Below are 18180 nucleotides of genomic sequence, written 5' to 3' on the forward strand. Positions count from 1 at the left end.
AGATTGTGGTTTACAGCAAAAGAAATGTACTGCACTCTTCAGCAGAACATTCTCAGGTGCAAGAGGATGGTAAATCTGATTCTGGCACAAGAAAAAAGAGATTACATCTCTCAGACATCTTGATCCTCCCTCTCGGAAAGTTGGTTTACACCGAAAACTGATCTGCAAGAGACGGAGACAGAGAGAGAACAGTCATGAGATGAGCAGTAGAGACCTCATGCACAAGACCTCCTTAAATGGGAGAAAGCTGGTTATCTTGCAGAACCAAGTGCTCTCAGATTTTTCATTTTCATGATCAATCTAACGATCGAATTCTTCTGGACTAAGGGGGCAGTGTCTGTACCTGTGCTCTTACTCCTTCATGAGCCAATCAGAGCCTCCAGGCAGGGTCCTGGCTCTAGGACGGGGGTGTCCAGTCCTGCTCCTGGAGGGTCAGTCAGTGTCTCTACAGGTCTTGACTCCTTCATGAGCCAATCAGAGCCTCCAGGCAGGGTCCTAGCTCTTGGACAGGGGTGTCCAGTCCTGCTCCTGCAGGGTCAGTCAGTGTGTCTGCAGGTCTTCACTCCTTCATGAGCCAATCAGAGCCTCCAGGCAGGGTCCTGGCTCTAGGACAGGGGTGTCCAGTCCTGGTCCTGCAGGGTCAGTCAGTGTCTCTACAGGTCTTGACTCCTTCATGAGCCAATCAGAGCCTCCAGGCAGGGTCCTGGCTCTAGGACAGGGGTGTCCAGTCCTGGTCCTGGAGGGTGCATGTGTCTTCAGATCTTTCTGGATTTTAATGATCCAGTCAGACCAAGCACCCGTTTCAAGGGGTGATGTCATTACTTTGGAGTAAGAGCACAGTTACAGAATCAGGTACGCCCAGGAGGAGGCGTACCTGTTCTCTTGAGTAAGAACACTAGTACAGACTCACCCAGGGAGGGGCAGCACCTTTAATAATAATAATAATAATAATAAGTGCTTATCTGGACCCTCCACTCGGAGCTCTTTCCAGGTCAGGGGGAATCCCACTACCACCACCAGTGTGCAGCCCCACCTGGATGATGCTCCAGTCCTCTCACACACACCAGCTCTCAGTGGGGAGGAGAGCAGAGGGATGGAGCCAGTTCAGAGAGGGGGGTTATTAGGAGGCCATGAGGGGTAAAGGCCAGGGGGGAAATTTGGCCAGGACACTGGGGTAACACCCCTACTCTTGTCGAGAGACACCCTGGGATTGTTAATGACCACAGAGAGTCAGGACCTCGGTTTTACGTCTCATCTGAAGGACGGCGCCTGTTTACAGTCTAGTGTCCCCGTCACTATACTGGGGCATGAGGACGCACACAGACCGCAGGGTGAGCGCCCCCTGCTGGCCCCACTCACACCTCTCCCAGCAGCAGCCTCAGCTCTCTCAGGAGTCTCCCCTCCAGGTACTGGCCAGGCTCACGCCTGCTGGGCTCCAGTGGGGGGGCTGCCAGCCGGGAGCTGCAGGGGGACACAGCTAGCTGCCGGGTCTCTCACTTCCACGAGTAAGGAGAGCACGGGCTGAAAAGGCAGACAGGGACCCGAGCCCTCCGGGCGTGCAGTACCTTCTCCAGCTGCTCCATGCAGGCCGTGTGCACCACGATCTTGCACGCCGCGCATTTCCTCCGGGGCGCTGACTTCTTAAAAAAGAGAGAGATCACAGTGACGGTGAGAGTCCGCCGACTGGCACCTCTGTCTCAGTGGGGCTGTGATCCCACTCAGCAGGGCAGGACAGCTCCACTGAGACACAGAAGTACAGTATCAGCCATGAGCTCTCTCAAGCCCCTGTTCTTTTTATCAGAGGCCGTCTCCAAAAATCTGTACCTTTCCTAGGCTGTGAAGGATCTCAGTAACGCAAGCATCCAAACTATTTGAGAAACCCCACATTCTTTGGCTCTGTTTTATTTGACCACAGTAATAAAGGGTTCTGTAAATGAGCTTTTGCTTTGAGATTAAATCAGCTCATCTGGTTATGCAGTTTTGCTGTTTCCTGCTTGATTGTCATGTACCGGACAAGTCGTTTTTGTGGTGAACCTAGGAAAACTACAAGGTTGTATCCATTTCTATCCAGCGCTGCTCAGTGCAGACAGCACCTGGTTCTGATCCATTGTTCACTCAGGACAGCTCAGGGTTCTGATCCGTAGCTCAGTGCAGACAGTCCCAGGGTCTGATCCACAGTTTGATACTGACAGCCCCAGGTTTTGATCTACAGATCAGTCTGGACAGCCCTGGTTCCGATCCATAGTGCAGTCCAGACAGCTCCAGGTTCTGATCTACAGATCAGTCAGGACAGCTCCAGGTTCTGATATGCAACTCAGTCTGAACAGCCCCAGGTTCTGAGCCTTAGCCCAATCCATACATCTCCAGGTTCTGATCCACAGCACAGTCTGGGCAGCCCCAGGTTCTGATCCACAGTTCGATACTGACAGCGCCAGGTTTTGATCTACGGATCAGTCCGGCAGCCCTGGTTCTGATCCACAGCTCAGTCCAGACATCCCCAGGTTCTGATCCACAGCTCAGTCCAGCCAGCTCCATGTTCTGATCCATAGGTCAGTACAGACAGCTCCGGGTTCTGATCCACAGCTCAGTCCAGACATCCCCGGGTTCTGATCCACAGGTCAGTCCAGCCAGCTCCAGGTTCTGATCCACAGCTCAGTCCAGACAGCCCCGTGTTCTGATCCACAGCTCAGTCCAGACAGCTCCGTGTTCTCATCCATAGCTCAGTCCAGACAGCCCCAGGTTCTGATCCACAGCTCAGTCCAGACAGCCCCGTGTTCTGATCCACAGCTCAGTCCAGACAGCTCCGTGTTCTCATCCACAGCTCAGTCCAGACAGCCCCAGGTTCTGATCCACAGCTCAGTCCAGACAGCCCAGGGTTCAGGAGTGGGAGAAGCGATCATGATCTGACGGTCTTGTGCAGGAAAGCTCTGCCTTCTCACACACAAGCATCTGAGCTCCCTGTCAGCAGCCTCACCTCTAGAGAAACAGGAGGCCGTCTCGTCTTCTAACTACACCTCACGCTGCGGACAGAGATCTACAGTACAATCTGACTCCACGCCTCTTCAACAGGATCATTCACAGGCCCGGAAACAGGGCCGGATCTCCCATGAGGCTCTGCAGGCACAGTGCCCAGGTGCCCACGAAATCGTCAGGGCCCACGGAGGAGGGAAACACGAGCGACTGACAAGAAACGAGCTGGAACAACAGGCTTGCGGTGGACTCCAGGTGCTCCAGACCAGTGATCAGACGCGGTCCAGCGGCTGTCCTAGAGACTGGAAGTGTCGAAGTGACGGGCGCTCGACTCGCTCCGTCAGTCGCGCGGTTTGGCACGAGAACAGTTCGAAGTGCGTCACGTCCGTCGACGCCGTTCAACTGGCGTTTCCCCCCTCTCTCTGCGCATGGCGGAGTGGAAGTGCCCGGGGGCCTACGGACACCACAATCCTGCCTGGAAAGTGTCACTGTTGGCAGAACGTACTTGATTCGTCCAGGAAACGTCCTCTGTAGTTATCGAGAAGCCAAGCGCCAGGCGGCAGGCAGCTGTCAGCCACTCAGGGGCCTGATGGGAGAGGCGAGTGGGCCGGGAGAGCCTTCCCACACTCCCCCGCTCTCTCGGCGTGGGCACGGGGCTGAGAGCTGCAATCCAGGGCCACGCAGCCCAGCGCTGCATCGGGTGGGTGTGTGTTAAAAAATCCCAAAACAGCGGCTCGATTTGACAAAAGGCTAAAGCTCACCGAGTTGAACGAGCGGCTCTAAACGGGACCTAAACACCGCAGAATAGCAGCGGCTGCTGGCGATGCGCTGGAACGGCTGTGCTGGCCACCCGCAGGAGAGTGGGAGGTAATCGATCAGTTCCACCCGCTGCTGAATGAAATCGCACCCGCGGCCGAAGTTTTTAAATCCCGACCTCAGGACTTGCTTGCCCTCCGAGGCCGTCGGCTCCGAACCCAATTCCTTCGGTATCGTCATTCGGAAGCTGTTGTTTTTATTGTTCCTGTCTGCTGCTGCACATTTTTTATGTTGGTCATGTCAAGTGCCTAGGGAATACTCTGATTGAAAGGCGCTATATACAGTACAAATAACTTTGATTGACTGATCAGAATATTGTGATTGAAAGGCACATAATAATCCCTCACACTTCTACAGCCCCTGTCTGGACCCTCCACTCCGAGCTCTTCCCAGGTCAGGGGGAATCCCACTACCCCCACCAGTGTGCAGCCCCACCTGGATGATGCTCCAGTCCTCTCACACACACCAGCTCTCAGTGGCGAGGAGAGCAGAGGGATGAAGCCAGTTCAGAGAGGGGGGTTATTAGGAGGCCATGAGGGGTAAAGACCAGGGGGGGAAATTTGGCCAGGACACCGGGGTAACACCCCTACTCCTGTCGGGAAACACCCTGGGATTTTTAATGCCCACAGAGAGTCAGGACCTCGGTTTGACGTCTCATCTGAAGGACGGCACCTTTTTACAGTCTAGTGTCCCCGTCACTATACTGGGGCATGAGGACCCACACAGACCGCAGGGTGAGCGCCCCCTGCTGGCCCCACTCACACCTCTCCCCAGCAGCAGCCTCAGCTTTCCCAGGAGTCTCCCCTCCAGGTACTGGCCAGGCTCACACCTGCTGGGCTCCAGTGGGGGGGCTGCCAGCCGGGAGCTGCAGGGGGACACGACTGCTGGCGTTTGACTGACTGACTGACTGACTGACTGACTGACCTCCTTGCCTTCATTCATACTCACTGCGATTCTCACGACACAGGTCTCTTCTCCCAGATAACAGAGGTCTCCAGAGCAGTTGGTCTCCAACCACAGGTGTTCCCCATTTATAGCATTTTCCTGCAGCAGGAGGAGGGGGGGGGGGGGAAACACGGGAAGTGTTCGGAAATTGTCTTCACCTCACACTCCTTGCAGCTGTAGAGGTGTGTACAGCACTGTTTTAAAATGAATGTGTGTCCCTCCGAGCATGTGTACAAAGAGGGGTAATGGTTAAAAAAGTTTAATTTTATTCATGGGAAGCCATGTTGTGGAGGAACAGTGGAGCGGTGGTCTAGCAGTGCTGGGTCCCTGGATTCAATTACGGAACTGGGATGCTGTCTGTGTGGAGTTTGCATGTTCTCCCTGTGTTCGGCTGGGTTTCCTCCCACAGTCCAAAGACATGCTGTCAGGATAACTGGCTTCTGGGAAAATCGGCCCTGTTGTGAGTGTGTGTGTGTGTCTGTGTGTGTCCTGTGATGGTCTGGCCCTGGTGTGAGTGTGTGTGTCTGTGTGTGTCCTGTGATGGACTGACCCTGGTGTGAGTGTGTGTGTGTGCCCTGTGATGGACTGGCCCTGGTGCGAGTGTATGTGTGTGCCCTGTGATGGACTGGCCCTGGTGTGAGTGTGTGTGTTTGTGTCTGTGTGTCTCCTGCGATGGACTGGTGTCCCATCCAGGGTGTATCCTGCCTTGTGCCTGTTGCTTGGTGGGATAGAGCACTGTTCTCCTGCAACCCTGAACTGGACAAAGCAGATAGGAAATGGGTGAGTGGATGAGTGGATGAGTGGATAGACGGACTGGCCAGACTTACGCTCCAGTCCACAGTGGTTCTGAGCTCCTTCACTGCCCCATTGGTCAGTGGCGGGAAAGGACTCTGTATGGGCGCCAGGTGCTGGAGACCAGATCGCGAAATGGCCTTCCTGCATGGAAACACAACACCAGCAGGTAAGCAGACCCCCCGTCTGGACTCAAGACACAAGTACGAGAACAGAACTGTCTTTTACAGTGACACCTCCCAAACACACGCCGCAGAAATAAAATAAAACAGAGCTCAGCTGTGTGCAAGAGGATCACAGCTCTGCACTCCTTCATGAGCCAATCAGAGCCTCCAGGCAGGGTCCTGGCTCTAGGACAGGGGTGTCCAGTCCTGGTCCTGCAGGGTCAGTCAGTGTGTCTGCAGTTCTTGACTCCTTCATGAGCCAATCGGAGCCTCCAGGCAGGGTCCTGGCTCTAGGACAGGGGTGTCCAGTCCTGGTCCTGCAGGGTCAGTCAGTGTGTCTGCAGGTCTTCACTCCTTCATGAGCCAATCGGAGCCTCCAGGCAGGGTCCTGGCTCTAGGACAGGGGTGTCCAGTCCTGGTCCTGGAGGGCCAGTCAGTGTGTCTGCTGGTCTTCATTTCTTCATGAGCCAATCAGAGCCTCCAGGCAGGGTCCTGGCTCTAGGACAGGGGTGTCCAGTCCTGGTCCTGGAGGGCCAGTCAGTGTGTCTGCTGGTCTTCATTCCTTCATGAGCCAATCAGAGCCTCCAGGCAGGGTCCTGGCTCTAGGACAGGGGTGTCCAGTCCTGGTCCTGCAGGGTCAGTCAGTGTCTCTACAGGTCTTCACTCCTTTATGAGCCAATCAGAGCCTCCAGGCAGGGTCCTGGATCTAGGACAGGGGTGTCCAGTCCTGGTCCTGGAGGCTCAGTGTGTCTGTGTGTATCACGATCTAAAGGTGTCGCACAGTGAAGGACTCTGAGCTCGCCGCCATCAGCATTGCCTCTAGAGAAACAGGAGGCTGTCTCTTCTTCTAACTACACCTCACGCTGCGGACAGAGATCTACAGTACAATCTGACTCCACGCCTCTTCAACAGGGTCATTCACAGGCCTGGACAGTGTAAGTGGGGGCTCAACTGATTCAAGAGGCAGATAGGGTGAGCACCTGACCAATGTGATGACAGAACGAAGAGGACTGATCTAAGGCTATTTTAGGAGGAGGATACACCCAGTGAGACATGCGACCGCCCCGCGTCCAGCCCACGGTTCACGGTCGGACAGCCCGCTTGATGGTTCGCTGCCCAGACATTTAGAAAAGCGCGGGCATGCCGTGCAGCTGAACTACAGCGCTCACACAGGCACGGACCGACCCCTGTTCCCCTGAAGCGTGTAGGCAGGGACACGGAACACTCCAGCCGTGCTGCCTCCGGCACGGGTCGGCTGCTTCACTTTCGGAAGGGTTTCGGGGCGACAGGTCATGCCCCCGAGTCGTGGTTGAAAGTGCACGAGCGTGCCGATGGGCATCTGTGGCCAGTTCACCCCTGGCCACGACCTGTTTTCACCCCTGGGTTCCGGCAGGAGGTATCGCAGTATCAGAACACTGACCGAGAGATTCAAAACCAGTTTCTTCCCCCAGGCAGTCCGCATCTTGAACAGCTCAAATGACCACCTGCACTTCCAGGTACTGCACTGTTCGCACTATGTCCTGTCCCGGCTGTATTATAGTGTCTGTTGCCTGAATTTATTGTCCATGTCTGTCTGTCTTTTGTGCATTTTTTTTTCTTTCTCCAATATTACTGGGTACAGCTGAATGAGTAATCATTCCAATACACTTGTTGTATTAGCAAATAAAGACACCTTGAGCCTTGAGCCTTGAGCATTGAACCTTGAACCTTGAACCTTCCTTGAGCCTTGAGCCTCGAGCCTCGAGCCTCGAGCCTCGAACCTCGAACCTCGAACCTCGAACCTCGAATCTCGAACCTCGAACCTCGAACCTCGTGGCGAAATCGCTGCACCGGCTCTGCTGAGTGACTCATTCCTGCCCCCCTCCTCCCCAGATTTCTCCTGCGCCAGCTGCTCCTTTCGAAACCCCATGCAATTCCGGGCTCCGTGACTTCACCGAACTCCTCAGAGCTCCGCGAGGCTTAAACGCATCTGCTCCGCTGAGCGGAACCAGACTGAGGCTTGAAGCTGTGTTTAGGCAAAGCCCTCAGCCTTTATTAACCCACAAAAACTGTAATCCGTCCATTTTCCCACTGCTTGATCCACTACGGGGTCGCAGGGTGGCTGGAGTCTATCACAGCAAGCAACAGGCTCAGGGCAGGGTACACCAGTCCTTCACAGGACGCACACACAGACACTCACTCACACCAAGGCCAGTTGTCCCAGACAATTACCCTAATTACCCTACCAGTATGTCTTTGGACTGTGGGAGGAAACCGGAGCAGCCGGAGGAAACCCACATGAAAAAGGGGAGAACATGCAGACTCCACCCAGACAGCATCCCAGGTCCAGAAATGAACCCAGGACCCCAGCGCTGCGCAGCAGCAATGCTGACCACTGAACTAATTTTGAACTAAATAAAGAGTGGCAACAGCTGCTACGCAGACAGCAATAAAAACAGTACAATGACAGGACAATTTACTGAAAGGGATGACAGGGTGACAGCACACGAAAGAATCAGATTCTATTAAAAAAATCAGTTTTATAAGTGTTTTACAGTCAGAAAAAAAGCACGATGATAGGAGATGGCAGAATTACACAGTTACAATGAGGGTTTGGACAGCAATGAATCCCAGAGCTCTGGGGCGCAGCAGGAGAAGGCCCTGTCACCCCTAGAGTGTAGACGAGCTTGGGGGACAGACAGGAGACCAGAATTAGAAGAGTGAAGGTTGTGAGGTGGGGAGTAGGGCGATAATAGCTCAGACAGGTACTGTAGTACCAAGCTATGTAGTGCCTTATAGGTGAGCAGGAGGGTTTTGAAGTCGACCCGAAACCTGACTGGAAGCCAGTGCAGGGACTCCAGGACAGGAGTAATGCGATCACTGGCACCAGACCTGGTCAGGATTCTGGCTGCCGAATTTTGGACAGACTTTAGCTTGCGCGATGTGGATTCAGATACCCCCAGCGAGCAGGGCATTACACCAATCAACTCGAGAGGGTTTTCAGCAACAGTTAGCGACAAGAAAACTCATTTGAAAGCTCACTGACTCAACCGGACCACGCTGGATGTCTATCTCCAACGAGCGTGATCAGAAAGGCGAGTTTTGACACTCGTGCGTTACGGCTTGAAGAAAGCCCAGCCTTTCCTCTCTCCATAAATAAAAGCGCTTTTCAAGATCTTCTGCTGCTCCGAGAAGGAGGGGAGGGAGAGATCTGCCCCCTGACTACCATGTGCCAGTTCACCCAGCAGATGGCAGTATAAGCAGCCACCTGACTGAGCAGCCAAAGTCCAGTCTCCCTCGCACAATGAAGACGTTTCCTCCCCTCGCTCCTCGCTCCAGCAGAGCGACAGTCTGGGCAGAAACCCGATACCCTGACATATGGGGTCACACCGCAAACAGACATGCTATAAAGCTCTCCCAGGTCGGGCATACCTGACACCTAATGAAAGTTTAAACTCCTTTTCTATAATCGTCAGGCCTCCGGAGCAAGGCCAGGTTGGGTTACACGTGCCCGGGTCATGGACACTGTGCACCTTGGCTTAAAAATAGAGCAGGGGGCGGTACTCGCTAGAACATCAACATTGCATCTGCTGCAGCTAAATTCAGGCACTGGAAAGTGACTGCGAGTCGTTCAAGTGGACCCTTCAGCGGTCACAATCTTATACCGCCTTTCTCGTGACTCAGTATATCGCTCTGCTCATTCATCTAACAGAGCAGGACCACAGTATGATCTGCTGGAGGCAGACGTCTTAGGCAGAGGCGTCTTCGAGACGAGCATGTTGACGAACTCTGGAAGATCACTGACAAGGAACGCCCGACACGCTCGAGTGCAGACAGCCTCCTTACCAGCGGGAGGAGTCCGAAAATGGCTTGTCTTGTCAAGAATGTAATCCTCGTCCATACATCTATCTGTTTATTACAGCTGTAACAAACCAGGGTCACAGGAGAGCTGGAGTCTTTCCCAGCAAGCAATGGGCACAAGGTGGGGGTACACTCTGGAGAGGACACCAGTCCATCACAGGACACACACACTCACACCAGGGCCAGTCCATCACAGGACAGACACAGACTGTCTTTGGACTGTGGGAGGAACACCCCACAAACCTGGGGAGAACGTGCAAACTCCGCACAGACAGCACCTCAGGTCTGGAGTCAAACCCGGGGCCCCAGTGCTGTGATGCAGCAGTGCTAGCTGTACTAACCGCTGCAGACCTCGTTAGGGGCGGCACGGTGGTGAACAGCACTAGTGAACCCAGGGAGAGCTGTTTGTGCACATGTGTGTGTGTTAGGGGCGGCACGGTGGTGAACAGCACCAGTGAACCCGGAGAGCTGATCGTGCGCACGTGCGCGCGTTAGGGGCGGCATGGTGGTGAACAGCACCAGTGAACCCGGAGAGCTGATCGTGCGCACGTGCGCGCGTTAGGGGCGGCGCAGTGGTGAACAGCACTAGTGAACCCGGAGAGCTGATCGTGCGCACGTGCGCGCGTTAGGGGCGGCGCGGTGGTGAACAGCACTAGTGAACCCGGAGAGCTGATCGTGCGCGCTCAGTTGTGCTTCTGCTGTACGTGCCGGCAGCTCTTTCAGTGCTTCGGCATCCGGGCAGCACGGATGTCAGGGAACATTTGCGTCTGCGTGTTTAATTTAGAAGAGCTGTCAGCAAAGGCTGTAATCCTCTTTTCTGACACCTGGCTATTAATGTCATCCCTTTAAAAGAATCCCCGGCCCGTTGCCACAGAAACGCAGAGACACGTATGTCTCCAGCCCTATACTTAAGGTTTGGAATTTTTTTAGGTTAATCCGAGGTTTTGTTTTTTTTGCTGCTCTAGCTGCCTGGAAAATGGGACTCTTCTTCCCAAAGACGAAACCTTTCGGAACAGTTTGGAAGAAAAGAAAGGAGGTGATGGTTTTGCTCTGAGTCCCGTGTGCAGCCCAGAGAACAATGAGGATGAAGAGGGTTGTGGGGCAGCCGGAGTCTATCCCAGTGAAATAAAATCCCAAACTTGTGACTAGAAACACTGCTCCTCTAGAATTCCAAAACTGCTTTGTGCAATTCCACTGAAGCACCTTCTGAGATCAGTTAAGGCTTCAACGATCCAATGAAAGTGGGAGGGACTGGAAACCCGCAGGTGTGTGTCCCTCCCCAAAGGTAGCGACGCAAGGCGGGGTACGCCCTGGAAGGGACACCAGTCCGTCACGGGAAGACACGGGCAGACGCACTCACAATTAACCTCCCAGCATGGGTTCGGACCCTGGGACAAGACCGGAGCACCCGGAGGGAAACCCATGTGAACGCGTGGAGAACGTGCAAACTCCACCCAGACAGCGCCCCAGGTCTGGAACTGAACCCAGGGGCCCCAGTGCTGCATCAGCTTGGCCCTTTACATTTAGGATTCAATCGATTCAGATCTAAACCCCAGCTGCTCGGTCGTTAATGAGGACAATAACCGTCTGGCGGGGGGGGGGTTCCCCACCTCAGTTTGAAAACTTCCAGAGAAAGCATCTGCTCGTCCTCGCGCTGCACAGCTGAGGAGCCCTGAAGCTGAGAGCTCTGCTCCGTCAGAACCAGAAGCCCCCCCTGCGATGCCCGGTGCCCAGGGCGATAACTAGGGACAGATGGACACGGCAATTTACGAGAGGAGCAGGCGAGAGGAGTGTGAGAAAGATCTGTCCGGCTAGGTTAGGTCATCCCGTTCCCTCGGCCAGGCAGCGTCAGGAAGCAGCAAAGTGTTTGCTTACATCAGGATAACGAAGGGATATCCGAAGGGATAACCCAGAGCGAATAGCAAGAGTCCAGAGCCGGGTGATCCCTCCAGGACAGACGGGACAAAGGTTTGAAAAACCGGCGCGGGATCCGGTGCAGGGACGGGGAATTCAGTGGGATAACGGGGTGAAGCCGGTGCCGTCCGGTCTCTCCTGGACCCGCTGGTAGGCGGGTTCCGGGCGTCCCCGTCTCCCAGTGCTGAGCCCGGATTGGTGGGAGCGTCTGGCTTACAGAGGGCGGGGCTGGAACAGGAGGCAGGTGCGGGAGATCAGGAAAACGAGGAGGGGCCGGAGCGCCCTTAGGAGGAGGGACTTACGACCGCGGCATGTAGTCCGTTTTACCGAGGGGCGCCGGCTGCTTGCTCAGGGATGCCGAGAGCTCAGTAACTCCAGAGATCACAGCGGAAAAAAACGGTCCGCACACCACCACCCCGCCTCTCTGCACAGAGTGACTCCAAACCTCTGCACCGCACTCCAGACTACGACTGGAGATTTTTAAAGTGCCACTGCAGCAGTAGTACCAATTCCATCTCCCCCACCCAGCCACTCGCTCCCCACTTTGTCCAATTCGGGGTATCGGGCGGTGGGGAGGGGGGGCTGGAGTCTATCCCAGCAAGCAACGGGCTCAAGGTGGGACACGCCCTGGACAGGGACACCAGTCCATCCCAGGGCGGACAGGCACAAACACGGGCTCACACCGGAGCCAGTTATTCCAGAAGCCAACTAATCTACCAGTAGGTCTCTGTACTGTGGGACCAAACCGTGTGAACCAGGGGGAGAGCGTGCAAACTCCACACAGACAGCACCCCGGCGCTCTGAGGCAGCAATGTTAACCACTGCGCCACCCTCCACGTAGACACGACTGCATATCAAAGACGCGCTCCATAATGTTCATGTTCTCTTCGAATAAGTACTAACTCAGAGGTGAGCACACTGATCCTACACATTTTTCTAGCTCTTCATTCGGAATGACTTTTCAGGATGTCTGAGCTTCTCTTTTCCACTGGGAGATTGTGAGTCACCACGTGTAAATAGAAGTAAAATAGATTTCTGAGGAATATACAATTCAGATCACTCTATTGTCCAGATACAATTTCTCACATTAGGAATTTGTCTTTGCACAGACCCCAGCTTGCTCTCCATGAGACACACAGACAGGGAGAGAAGCTGGGGGTCAGAGCGCAGGGTCGGCCATTTATACGGCGCCCCTGGAGCAGCTGGGGTGAAGGGCCTCGCTCAGGGGCCCAGCGGAGTAGGATTCCTCTGCCAGCCACGGGATTTGAACCAGCAACCCTCCAGCCACAGCCGCAGATCCTTATCCACAGAGCCACCACACCACCCAACGAGTACTTATTAGTAATTAAAAAGGGGACGTTGAGCGAATAATGAGATTTCACCAGCCAGAAACAAACAGACTGTCCTTAAATAATCAGAAGACGTTGGTTCAAAGACTATTATACTTGGCCTGCATCCTCAAAACCATACAGATTGAGAAAAGAGACGCGGCCATCTTGATATAGCGGGAGGGTTTCAGAATATATTCATCCTGAAATCTTGCCCACTTGTCTTCCTGCTGGAGGAGTCTCTCCAGCGGCTCTATGTGGCTTTTGCTGGTTGAGAGCCCTCTGTATCACAGAGAAGCCATGATGCAACAGAGCCGTAATAAAAACAAAAAGCATCGCTTTTCACAGGAAGTCACTTTGATCTAGGATGGGGCTAGAAATAATATTCACACCAGGCGATGAAAGCCCTGTGAATTTTTCATTAATAGCCCTCAGCTCTCCTTGGGGATGTCAGCACGCAGAATGTTCTCCCTAGCTTTGTAGCTAATTGCACTGCTTGCTCTGCAAATGCCCTGCATATCCAGACACACAAAGGACAGTGGATTGCTCTGTGACTCACGTTAGTTCCACGATCACAGAACCCAGCCGCCTGCAAAGAGAAAAGGTTTTGCTTTTTTTGTTTTTTTTTATGCATGTTACAGGTCCCAGCCATATAAGTATGGGATCACAGAAACGGCACATAAAGAATATCGAGAGGAAACGCTTAGCGTCTCTCCTTTCGTTGCCCCTAGTACATCCAGCCATTTTTTTTACAGCTTTATCCAATTCTGGGTCGCGGGGGAGCTGGAGCCTATCCCAGCATGCAACAGGCACACAGCAGGGTACACCCCGGATGGGACGCCAGTCCCCCTTGTTCACTTTGTACCGTGCGGCAGAAGCAATAAACGCATAACCACTCACGGATTTGCAACCGAGACACGAAGTTAACTTGCAAATTTAAAACCCCGCCCCTGGAGCTGGAGCCTATCCCAGCATGCAACAGGCAGACGGCAGGGTACACCTCGGATGGGACGCCAGTCCCCCTTGTTCACTTTGTACCGTGCGGCAGAAGCAATAAACGCATAACCACTCACGGATTTGCAACCGAGACACGAAGTTAACTTGCAAATTTAAAACCCCGCCCCCTGTGCACTCCGCCAGCGCTGAGCTTCCTGGTCACGTTTGGTTCTACCGCACCAAGAACCAGAATCTTGCTCATCTGCCCCCTGCCCATTTACACACACGAGGGAACGTGTGAGGGTGAGAGGGCGGAGCACACGGGGCAGACATCGGGGATATTAAATCCAGTGCTCCATGAATGAGCATCACGCCACTTTCCGGAACCCACTTATCCAAAACAGGGCTGTGGGTGAATCGGAGCCTATCCCAGCAAGCAATGGGCACCAGGCGGGGTACACCCTGGACAGGACACTTGACCAACACACTCACACCAGGGCCAGTTTTCCCAAAAGCCAGTTAGCCTACCAGTATGTCTTTGGGCTCCGGGAGGAAACCCACCAGAAGAACATGCAGACTCCACACAGACAGCCCCCCCCCCCCCCCCACCAGGAGTTGTACCCAGGGCCGAGCGAACGTCACCCGCAGAAAAACATTTTTATTTCTCCCCACGATCGACATTTAAATCACACCTCTCAATGTGAACAACCATTTCTTGAGCCATCAGTAATTTCGGATAGCTCTGGATTTCTGTACATTTCCCAGCTGCTGTTCCCCGCACTGTTGAAAAGAATACTCATATGTTTATGTCTATAGGAGGAGCTTTACCTAGACTTTACAAACGGCGAGTCAGTGAGAATGCACAAAAAAGACTTTATAAAACCACTGAAGACCATATTTTACCGTGTTTTTTTCCGTTTTAGAAAAAGAGTGATAAAAATACACTAGATAAACACTAAGCTATTGATCTGTCGTGTTGCTAGTATGCAATCTTACACCAACGTTTGCAGAATCACATGGCTTCTCAGGAAAGGTATGTGAGCAGAAACCAATTGCGCAAGACAGCAGGTGTATCATTGTCCTGCGAAATTAATATTGACACATGGGCATCTTAAAAACACACGTCTTTTTTTGTAGTTTGACTTTTGTAAACACTTCTACACCCCGATATATTTTCCTCATCAGCTGGAAGAGGACACTTCTCCATTCGAAATGTACATCTTGAACTGTGTTTATAAACAAGCCCCTTGCGAAAGTTTCAGCTGGACTTTATCTCACCTGCCCAGCACTTTAGAACTGTTAGTTGCTATTATACTTGCTCCATGTGCGTGAGGAGACTCTTCTTTACACAGAGGGTGGTGGGGGTGTGGAACACGCTGCCCAGCCATGTTGTTGAAGCCCATTCCCTGGCTTCTCTCCAGAGACAGGTGGATGAGCTCCTCCGGTCAGGACAGGAGGCAGTTCTTTACACAGAGGGTGGTGGGGGTGGGGAACAAGCCGCCCAGCCCTGTTGTTGAAGCCGACACCCTGGCTTCTCTCCAGACACAGCTGAATCAATTACCTACTAACTACCAAACGATCTCGATAGTCCTGATGGCCTCTCCTCCTGTGCTCCTGAGCTCTTCCGCCTCTCCCCCCCCCCGGGCCCACAGCTTCCACAGCCAAAACCCCAGACTGGCTCACCACAGATGGGGGACCCCCCCCCCATCCCAGAAAAAGCCCACAGTCAAGCCACACTCTTCTCTTTGCACCGAGAGCCTCAAGACTCAAGACTCTGTCAGACAGAGCAGAGACACCCAGGGCAAAACCTTCAGCTGGCACTGTTCGGAACCCAGCTGCCGAACCCGCACGGGGGTGGGGGGCTCGGTATTTCTGTCTCAGACAGGCCTGAACGGGCCTCCGAAGGCAGTGAACAAAGGTGTTAACGTCACAGCAGCGAACCCAACACTTAGGCAGGGGGAATCTCTCCTTACCACAGCCCTGACCGTGAAGACGTTGTACTGCACTAGAAGGGCATTTTATTTTCCCAAGAGGAACCAGGGACCTCAGCTTGCTCCATCACGGCGTTTCAGTTTGCGTGCACAGCTGCTGCAGGAGCACGGGCCTGGCCGCGTGTTAGCGCCAACAGAGGCAGATCAAACAAGGGGGCGGGGGGGGGCATGATCAGCATGACAGCAGCGGCTCAGAACAGCCCGGTGCCACGACGACGGAAACCCTCCTGCCTGTCGGCATTGTGAAAGAGCGCGGGCTCCTACTGGACTGCTGCAGAGGGATGTTTGGAGGATAGAGAAAGACATGAAGAGGCTTTGATGAATTTCCTGTCAGACTACAAGTATCGTTACTGCCTGGCTGCACTGGGGGCCCTGGGTTCAACTTTGGACCCGGGGTGCTGTCTGTGTGGAGTTTGCATGTTCTCCCCCCTGTTCATGTGGGCTTCCTCTGGACTCTTCCTCCCAGAGTCCAAAGATATGTTGGTGGGTTCATTAGCTTCTGGGAAAACTGGCCCTGGTGTGAGTGAGCGTATGTGTGTCCTGTGATGGACTGGTGTCCTGTCCAGGGTGTACCCTGCCCTGCACCTATTGCTTGCTGGGATAGACTCCAGCTGCCCCGTGACCCTGAACTGGATAAAGAGGAAAGAAAATGGAGGGGTGGACAGATTACCAGTTCCCTCTCTATATTCAAATCCTGGGTGGATTAAGTCCTGTTGTGATAAATCATCTTCACCCACTGACCAAACAACGCAAGCGAATTCAGATTAACTCCCTCGTGTACCTGTAGCATCAGAGAACAAAGTCTCAGAAAGTAGCAGGGATGGGAGTATGTGAACATTTGTTCAAATTCTTCACAAACATTTCAGAATTTGGAGGTACAACAGGATGAGATAATCCTTCCAAAGAAACGTTTAGAATTATCCATCCATTTTCTAACCACTACTTCCAATTCAGGGTCACAGGGGAGCTACAGTCTATCCCAGCAAGCAACAGGCTCAAGGCAGGGTACACCCTGGGCAGGACACCAGTCCATCACAGGACACACACACACTCACACCAGGGCCAGTCCATCACAGGACACACACAGGACACACAGACACACAGACACTCACACCAGGGCCAGTCCATCACAGGACACACACAGGACACACACAGGACACACAGACACACAGACACACAGACACACAGACACTCACACCAGGGCCAGTCCATCACAGGACACACACACAGACACACACACTCACACCAGGGCCAGTCCATCACAGGACACACACACAGACACACACACACACACCGGGGCCAATTTTCCCAGAAGCGAATTAGCCCACCAGCCTGTCTCTGCACTGAGGGAGGAAATTGGGTGAACACGCAAACTCCACACATACAGCACCCCAGAAACTGAACCCAGGGCCCCAGCGCTGTGAGACAGCGATGCCCACCACTGCAAAACTGTGCCAGCCCTTCATTATTATAAATAGGTGCTATTACACTCGGTATTATAGCACTGTTAATGCCCTCTGTCCTAAATTCTGTTCCCGATTCTGCCTCGACACACTGTCTCTTACATCAGCTCGAGTCATTTACTAATTTAGCTTTCAGATCTGACAGCAGACCAAAAGGTTACATCCCAGTAATGTGCCTGTGAGTCACTGTCTACAGAACATCTATTCCGGCACTGTCAACAGGCACTCGGAACAGATGGCGTCCTGCAGTCATGACAAGAATAACACGAGGAGAGTGCTTGCCTAGCTGTAAAAATCAATCACAAGAGACTGCACAAAAACCAGATAACCTGCCCAGAAAGGGACTAATTATGGAGTGGTGCAGTTCCTGGTCACCAAATACATATTTCAAAATATGAGCATGCGTGTGTGTGTCTGTGTGTGTGTGTGTGTCCTGTGATGGACTGGCCCTGGTGTGAGTGTATCTGTGTGTGTCCTCTGATGGACTGGCCCTGGTGTGTGTGTCTGTGTGTGTCCTGTGATGGACTGGCCCTGGTGTGTGTGTGTGTGTCCTGTGATGGACTGGCCCTGGTGTGTGTGTCTGTGTGTGTTCTGTGATGGACTGGCCCTGGTGTGTGTGTGTGTGTGTGTGTGTGTGTGTTCTGTGATGGACTGGCCCTGGTGTGTGTGTCTGTGTGTGTTCTGTGATGGACTGGCCCTGGTGTGTGTGTGTGTGTGTTCTGTGATGGATTGGCCCTGGTGTGTGTGTGTGTGTGTGTGTGTGTGTGTGTGTGTTCTGTGATGGACTGGCCCTGGTGTGTGTGTGTCCTGTGATGGACTGGCCCTAGTGTGTGTGTGTGTGTGTGTGTGTCCTGTGATGGAGTGGTGTCCTGTCCAGGGTGTACCCTGCCTGTTGCTCGCTGGGATAGACTCCAGCTCCACAGTGTCCCTGAATGAGCAGCAGCAGGCAGATGGGGGGGGTCTTGCTGATAAGGCACCCCATCAGCTGCACTGCGGTGGAAGAGAGATGCCCAGACAGCAG

The 18180-nt window shown here is 53.5% G+C and overlaps 1 protein-coding gene across 1 annotated transcript in view; it reads right to left on the minus strand.

The window, feature by feature from the left end:
• Window positions 1–18180, minus strand: part of dgki (diacylglycerol kinase, iota) — a 73703-nt gene that overhangs the window by 45887 nt on the left and 9636 nt on the right. The window contains exons 2-5 of the mRNA XM_088922725.1: window positions 5559–5667; window positions 4735–4830; window positions 1566–1640; window positions 106–162 (exon numbers count right to left, since the gene is read on the minus strand). Coding sequence (XP_088778851.1) covers window positions 106–162; window positions 1566–1640; window positions 4735–4830; window positions 5559–5667 — 337 coding nt within the window. The remainder of the gene's footprint in view (window positions 1–105; window positions 163–1565; window positions 1641–4734; window positions 4831–5558; window positions 5668–18180) is intronic.

This window comes from Atractosteus spatula, chromosome 8 (assembly GCF_055471065.1).
Source record: "Atractosteus spatula isolate fAtrSpa1 chromosome 8, fAtrSpa1.hap1, whole genome shotgun sequence".
Classification (NCBI taxonomy): Eukaryota; Metazoa; Chordata; class Actinopteri; order Semionotiformes; family Lepisosteidae; genus Atractosteus; species Atractosteus spatula.